Source organism: Gavialis gangeticus, unplaced genomic scaffold, assembly GCF_001723915.1.
Source record: "Gavialis gangeticus isolate Ggan-Ray unplaced genomic scaffold, GavGan_comp1, whole genome shotgun sequence".
NCBI lineage: Eukaryota > Metazoa > Chordata > Crocodylia > Gavialidae > Gavialis > Gavialis gangeticus.
The window spans coordinates 35,361,742-35,369,564 of NW_017729004.1; the positions used below are offsets into that span (position 1 = coordinate 35,361,742).

Below are 7,823 nucleotides of genomic sequence, written 5' to 3' on the forward strand. Positions count from 1 at the left end.
AGCCGGCTCGAGACCGGGCGCGTCGCGTCGCGGCAGGTACCGGGGAGCCTGGGCGGGGGTCTGCGGGGGGGGCAGGTCCCGTGGGGCCGCCGCTGCTCTCGGGGACCCCGACCCCGGCTCGTCTCAGCTGCTCTTCTGGCCCCGGCGGAGCCGGACAAGCCCGGCCGGAGCGCGGAGGTGTGGAGGGGCTGAGCGGGGCGGGTGAGTCTCTAGAGGCTACAGTCTTCACTGATATTTAAACAGGTACTCCTGGGATAGATGGCCGTCTGTCTGTATAGATATGTTTGTGTGTATGCACACACCAGACACACATGCATATGTGTTATGTGTATTACAGGATTGCCAACTCTCAGGATTTTCAGCGTTGTTCTTAAAGTCTGTGCTTTGGGACTGTGAAAAACTTGGCTCTTTCTTTCTATTATATATATTCTTTTCACAGTCCCAAAGCACAGATTTTAAAAACAATGCCAAAAAATAATGAGAGGTGGCAATACTGGTAACTCACTCTCTCAGCACCTATTTAAGTATCTGTCAAGACTGGCCTGGCCTACCCCATGAAGACTGGGGGACTTCTTGGGAGAACTCTATATAAGGAATTGGATACATGTTGGAATATGTATATAGGTGATGGGATATAGATATCTCCAGATGCCAGAGTCTTGATAGATACTTAAATAGGTGCTAATAGAATATGCATATGTATAGATCTATCAATAGGTCTATGTACATATCTCTGTGTGTGTATGTGTATATATATATAGAGAGAGAGAGAGAGAGATCTATCTGTATAGATAAATATAAAGATATATCTATATAGATCGATATAGATATATCTAGATATAGGTATGAGCAGACCTGGCCCTTTGGTCGGGGAGTGAATCAGGGCAACTGCCCCCGGTCCGTGCTTTAGTGATATTCTGTTAGCATCTGTTACCACCCCATGGACAGTGCCATACAGGCCCTGCCGGCTCTGTGCTCCAGCCACTCGCCCTCCCCCCACACACACAGGCCCTGCACAGACTGATATGCCCCAGGCCCTATACACCTTTAGGGTCAGCTCTGGGTATGAATACACGTGAATATATATATATATATATATGAGTGTGTATATAATGCATGCACACCCCCTCCCCCATAGGTGATATTCTATTAGCACCTATTTAAGTGTCTGTGAAGACTTTGGCCTAGCCTATACCTTGAGTTATCTGTTTAGCTCAGGTACTTTAGTTTGAAACTTGTTGCATTAGAAGTGTGGGAAGGAACATCACAGGGTGGAGGAAACATTCTCCCAAACTAGGTGAAGTCCCTCTCAGAGGAGCATTGACATAATGTTCAAAGGTTGACTTTGCTGATACTTGCAACTCATGCTAGCAAGGTAAAGCAGAATTCCAGCTGACAGACCCGGATAGAGCCAGTAACTTTTCAACCTCCTACTGAACAACTTGAGCACTTTTCTGTAGAAGGCCTCTTAATTCTCCATAGGGCTATGTTTACAATAATTAAACTGAATGGTCAAGGTCATGTGGTTGAAGGAGTCCTACTGCAGTGACATCAGGGAATTGGCTGTGAGGAGCAGTACTAAAATTCTGTTAAAGCTGTCTCTGTCTCTTACATGGGGGTTTTCTGCAGGAGAAATTGTTATTATTCATCACATAGGATGTATTCAGCTATGGAATGAAAGCATTGTCCTTTAGATCTTACTCTGCTGCAACTGTCCTTCTCTCTGTTTTGCTGGAGCTGTCTGACCACAGGCTAACGGAGCTGTTGTGTGAATATATACATGGAAAATTCTTTCTTGAGATCTTAAAAACTAAAGGTTTTCCCCTTCCTTGTGACAGTGTCTTGCAGAACTTGGTGCACTAGCCTTCCTCCAGACACTTTTCTTTTCTTTGGTGGTATTTTTCAAGGCCTGCAATTATCTTACTGTGAAAGCATTTAAAGGAAAAATACCAGCTCCGTTCCTTTATTTATAGCTGATGGCTGGTTAAACAAGAACAGATATAGTATTTATATGTGTTTACACTAAGCTAGTTAGTTTGCAGTACAGGGCCTGGACCATGCAAAAAATCTTGTATCAGTTTGGGATTCCAGGAATATTTTCTTTTAATACCTGGAAGAAAAAAAAAGATGTCAAGGTAACAATAACATTTCCTTGGCTGAAAACTACCCATGACAAAAAACTCTTTGACTTGCTGGTGGCTCATGTGATGTTGGTTGAGCAATGACGTGATTGGAGGAAAAGTTTTTCCTTTTCTTAAACTTCAGTCAGCTGACTAACGCATGCTTTTTTTTTTTTTTTTTTTTTTTTTTTTTTTTTTTTGCTTTTGTAGATAAAAGCAGAATTGTAATTAGAAACAAAAACTATTTACAGGGCCTTGATTGCTATGTATATTAGGAAAACACTGAATGAAAGTGGCTATGATTTGTTTCTCATATTGTGCATCCAAATAGTGCTCTAACGTACAGCTAAGGAGGCTTAGCAGGAAAAATTAATTCACCAGTGGCAAGTAGATGCTTTTCTTGTTAAGGTCATATATGAGCCACTGACAGCTGAAGGGTCATATATGAGCCACTGACAGCTGACACTGACTCTCTTTTTAAAGAAAAATTTAAACCTCATTCTGATTAAACAGCCTTCCACACATGAAATCATGTTGTGTTTCTTTCTTCCTATGTGAACAAACTTTAGCTGTCCATGCTATTTTGAGCAGGAGAAGAATAAAATCAGTGAATATTTTGGTCATTTTCATTTGAGCCCTGTGGGCAGAAGTGAATGGCTTGAGAAGCAGGTTGAGTACAGTGCTGTGATTTGGGGAGCAAAACAGAGGCAAGTGTGGAATAGATCACAGTAGAAGATTGGTGGAAAGTTCTCTCTAGCATGTTATCATGCTTAAGTGTAGATGTCAATAACTGTTTGAGTCAAGTTTGTGTCCAGAAGAGCTTAAAATTTCTGGGGGGGTGGTAACTTTTTTTTTTCTTCTTGAGGGAAGTGTCCAAAGAGTTGCTTCTCCTCTGCCTCGCATCTCAAAAGGGAGTTTCCAGTACGAGCTGATTCTCTATTATTTTCCTTCCTTCTACCTTAATGACAAAAAGTCCAACATTGAAACAAATAGGAAACCTTTCTCCTGGAGAGTGGCAATACTTACTAAGTTACATAGCAGTGTTTGGGCTTGGGCATGAGAAGGTGAGGTGGAGGCCTCGGATACAAAAGTGGAACATCTTCAACACTTTTTTCCATGCTGTTCCAGGGACGGTAACCTTCTGTGTCTCCAAATAAAGACTTATTGCTCCCTCTTCTCCAGTTTAGGCCCTACGAATTTAAGAGCATGGGGATATCTGTGCCTTCATTTGCTATCAGGTGAACTGGTCTAGGTTGATGCCTCCTTTCTTTCCCGACCTTGGAACCAGTCCCCACAGGGGATGACAAGAGGAGCATGCTACAAAGCCTTCTTTTTTTTGTGCTAGAGATGAACAGTTTTTCCTGTCTTGTTGTTTCAGACTTTTTTTCAGGATGTGGCCTGAAGCTATTAACCAGGTCAGCCACGTCACTGTATTTAGCTCTCTGCACCGCTATTTTGACGTAAATACTCTCTAAGCCATGAGAAATATCTGCCAGAAAGTTTCCACATCCTCCAAGGGAAGGGAAGAAAGATAATATCTTGACCAGAAACTAAGGTCAAAAGTTCTGCATTGCCTGAAAGCCTGGGAGGAATCTTATGTCAGCTACCTGTCCTTGAGACAAGTTGCTTGTGCTTAACTGTGGATCTTTTCCCCCCATAAAGTATCACTTTCTGATTTACCTTAAGTAGGCAGCTGCATTTATTTTTGAAAAGGCCAGTGAAAGATCTGTGAATGTGATATGTTATATAAATGTGATATGTTAGTCCATTCTGGAAAGGGAAAAGGGAAGGTCCTGTCTTCCTAGTGCTTGAATAATTCTTGGAAACCTGCAATGAAGGTTATTTTCAGGCCTACTCGGAAATATAGGTGACGATGGTGTTTTGATTCTTGCTTTTCACTCTCTTCTCTTTTTTTCCTTCAAAAATTCCCCTAGTTTCTCAAACTTATGATAATCAGTTTTTCTTTCCATGAGAACAGTGAAGTGAATGATCATATGAGCATGGGGCACTTCTGCTCTAACACATCTTTGCAAACAGGCAATAAATAGAATTTTCAGAAGAAAATAAAGAGTACGGAGTTTTAGTGTAATTGCAGTAGCTGTGAACAAGAGCTTAAGCTACTGGACAGTCTGACCAGACTCATTGTGGATATAAGGGTTTTTTTTTATGGGTTTATGAGATATAACCAGAATTAATTTCTGATAGGAGTTTATTGAAATCTGCAAAGTGGAAAGCCCCCTTTACCTAATTATTTTTATTAGTATATGAAGGAGTGAGCATACATGCATGTGTACTTGCAGTGCAAGTAAGGTTCTTTGGGTTTGAAATTAGGAGCATAGAACTGGAAGGGACCTTGTAGGAAACTGAGCCCAGTATCTTATATTGCAGGCCACTTTGTTATATATTCCCTTAAGGCTCCATCTTATAAATAGTTAGGAATTTGTGGGGGAAGAAACTTACTGAAAGGCTGTTCCAGACCTTTACTGTTCTGTTGGTTAGGCACCTGATTTGCAGCCTGAATTTATTCATTGCCAGCTTATATTCATTTGTTCCTGTGCCAACATTTCCTTTAAATATTATTTTCCCATCTCTGATGTTTTCTTTCCCAGTACACTTACAGAAGGCAACAATATCTCCTCTCAGCCTTTGTTCTGCTAATCTAAAGGAGCCACGTTTATTTTAATTTTCTCTTATGATAGCACCCATTCCTTGATATCTTCATAGCCCTTCTTTTCATCTATTCAAGGTTGAAGTCATCTTTCTTGAAAGTGCCTGACCAGAACTGCAGCTTATCTAAATAAGGTCTCATTAGTATTTTATACAGTGGCATTAATACTTCTTCCCCCTTGGCTGAAATTGTTTTGACTGTATCATAGAATTGTATCTGCCTTTTGTATGTTTGTAGTACATGATATTGGTGACTTGTGGTCAATGTGTGATCAGCTAGTACGTTCAGGCCTTTAACGTCTTCATTCATTTTTGACTGGTGAGCCCCCACTTTGTTAACAGAAATTCTTGTCATTAGTTGTTACCCATTGCTATTGCTTCTGTCCTCAAGGTCATCTATATTTTTCTGTATGATAGCCTGATCCTCTTTTATATTGAAGATGCCTACAAGCTCTATGTCATCAGTACGTTTCATTAACAGACTTCTACTTTCTGTGTGTAGGTTATTAATGAAAACCATCAATAAGGTCAGTCCCAAGATGAATCCTTGGAATTTGGCTACTAACCTCCCTCCAGTTTAATACCGTCATTCCCTTTTCAGCATTGCTGATTGCATTTCTCCACTAGTCTTTTCCTATGTACATTATGGTTCTTTTGCCAATCCTCATCTACTCAAACTTTTATAATTGGTTGGGTTTTAGGACAGGGGTCGACAACCCCTTGTATGCCAGAGTGTGGCATGTGAAGGCATTTTGCTTGGCATGCACGCCTTGAGGTGGATGGTGGGGGAGCCACAAGGGGCCTGATCCTTGTTGTAGCAGCCCTGGTCCCTTTGCTGTCTGCACCAAGGCACAACTGCTGCCAGCAATGAGCTGGGTGGGGGCTCTGCAGACCCTGGTGCAGCCTCTTGCAGCCTCCTGGCTGGCTGCCACAGCTGGCTGGGGCTCTGGGCAGGCCCCTACTGTCAACCGTGGAGCCTGGATTGTTGCAACATACGGCGGGGAGGCTGCAAGGAGCTGCACTGGGGTTCATGGAACCCCAACTTGGCTCCTTGCCAGTGATGGGTGCATACGTGTTTTGGGGTGGAAGGCGGGGAAGGGGCCAGGGCTGCGCTGCCACAAAGATTGCGCCCCAAGTAGCTTCTCTGCCGTCTTCCCCTGGCATGCCAGCATCTTCCAAGTCGAGGGTGTGGCTGTTTTTGGTACTCTTCCCAAAAACCTTGCCAACTCTGGTTTAGAATTTGGTGGGGATTTGTGTGTTAATTTTTTTTTTTTTTTAAACTGAAAATGTGCCTAGCACTTTTGCAAGTGCCTTTTATACAAATTAAAAAAAAAGAAAACTATAAAGGACAGGGTTACTTTTTTCTTACTTTTTTTAGATAACTGAACTAACTCATCTTTGTCTTTTGGGCATCCTTTTATGTGCTTAGATTTGAACATTGGGAAATTTCTAGTATACCTGCATGCATCATAAACCCTACATTTCTGTTGTTGACTAAAATGTTGTAGGCGCTGGTGATGGATGCACCTCCTACTGTTTACTTTTGTACTTTAAAATGTACATTTCATTTCTCCCATTTGCAGCTCATAATTCTTGATTGTTGTATGTTTGAGATGGTATTGGTCAGTGTGTTCTTTAATAGTGGAAAGAGATGTGACACTTTGTTGTCATGCTGTAAATCACTACCAAAAGAAAAACAGATTATAATATTGATGCTTATTTTGTCAGTGTACTAACACTTGCATATGAATATACTTGCTATATGCATGAGGGAAAAAGATTTTAGTTTAAAATCAACCAGGATAATATATATTCCTCGTCATTGTTTTTTAATGCTGTGTTTAACCCCAAACTATCTGTGTGGAAGTTAAGCATTTTAACGTTTAGTTTTTGTTTTCTATTACAGGTGACGTTTAGAAAAACGGACAGTAATGGAGTATATGAGCACTGACAGTGACAATAAAGAGGAGATTGACTTGCTGCTAGCACACTTAAATATGTCTGAAGTGATAGACATTATGGAAAACCTTTATCCAAATGGAGACCTGGCTGTTTATGATGACAGTCTAATTACCATGTGCCAAGAAACAAATGAAAATGAGGAATGTGCTGAATCCTTATTGTTCTGTAAAAGAGAAGTTTCTTTGCTGTCAAATGTCAGATATGGGACTGTGGAAGACTTGCTTGCTTTTTCAAATCAGGTGTCAAACACTGCAAAGCAATTTAAAGGACACAGGCGGCAAGAATCTGGAATCCTATTACATACGGTATGGGTTTTTAGACTTTTTTATTAAAAGGAAATAAGAAAATTCAGAATTTCATTACCTGAAAGTGAAACAAGTCTATATATTTTGCAGCCAGCAGTGAAATAACATTAAACAATAACAGTTTTAAAGCAGAATTATTAGGAGAAAAGCAATTGGTAGGATTATTCCATTCAGAAGTTTGACAAAAGGATAATTCTGCCTCCAAAAAGTCAAAATCGCAGAGGCAATTGTTTTGATGTTCACAGTTCCTATTTACCAGCTGTGAAAACTGATACCATGGGATGTTTAGCAATGCCATATATTTCGGTATTTGAGTATTCTCTGCTACCCACAGCACAGCTGTCTCTTGTTGAGAGGCACAATGTAGCCACAATGTTGTTTGCATTCTACAAAATCTTGTCTCTTTCCACTTCGCTACATAGCTGCTGATATTGATTTGTAGAAACTGCCACTTACGCAAGAGGAAGTGATACTTTAGTATTTTAAACGTCCTGCATAGATACATGTATGAGAGAGGTAGTTAGCCTTGTTAGTCTGAAGTCAAGAAGATCTGCCAGATATATTTAGGGGAGAATGTTTGATCATTTAGGGTGCTGACAAATATGCAGGCCCGTGCCCTAACTCTTGGTGACTTACATAAAGCACCATGAGTCTGAGCACCCCCCTCTCCCCTTGCTCCCAACCCAACAGATGTTCACCTGTTGAGTTGGGGGGTAGGGAGACAACTGAGCCTGCCTGCAGTTGTGGGCTGGGGTTTGCCTGACCCGAG

At 41.2% G+C, this 7,823-nt stretch overlaps 1 protein-coding gene across 2 annotated transcripts in view; it reads left to right on the forward strand.

The window, feature by feature from the left end:
* The window catches only part of MAP3K8 (mitogen-activated protein kinase kinase kinase 8), a 26,290-nt gene that overhangs the window by 226 nt on the left and 18,241 nt on the right, over positions 1-7,823 (forward strand). The window contains exons 1-2 of one of the 2 annotated variants that reach the window (XM_019508226.1): positions 9-36; positions 6,694-7,054. In XM_019508226.1, the coding sequence (XP_019363771.1) occupies positions 6,719-7,054 (336 nt within the window). In that variant the 5' untranslated portion in view covers positions 9-36; positions 6,694-6,718. Of the gene's footprint in view, positions 1-8; positions 37-6,693; positions 7,055-7,823 lie in introns of those variants that run through there. The other variant, XM_019508225.1, reaches the window with a different exon arrangement.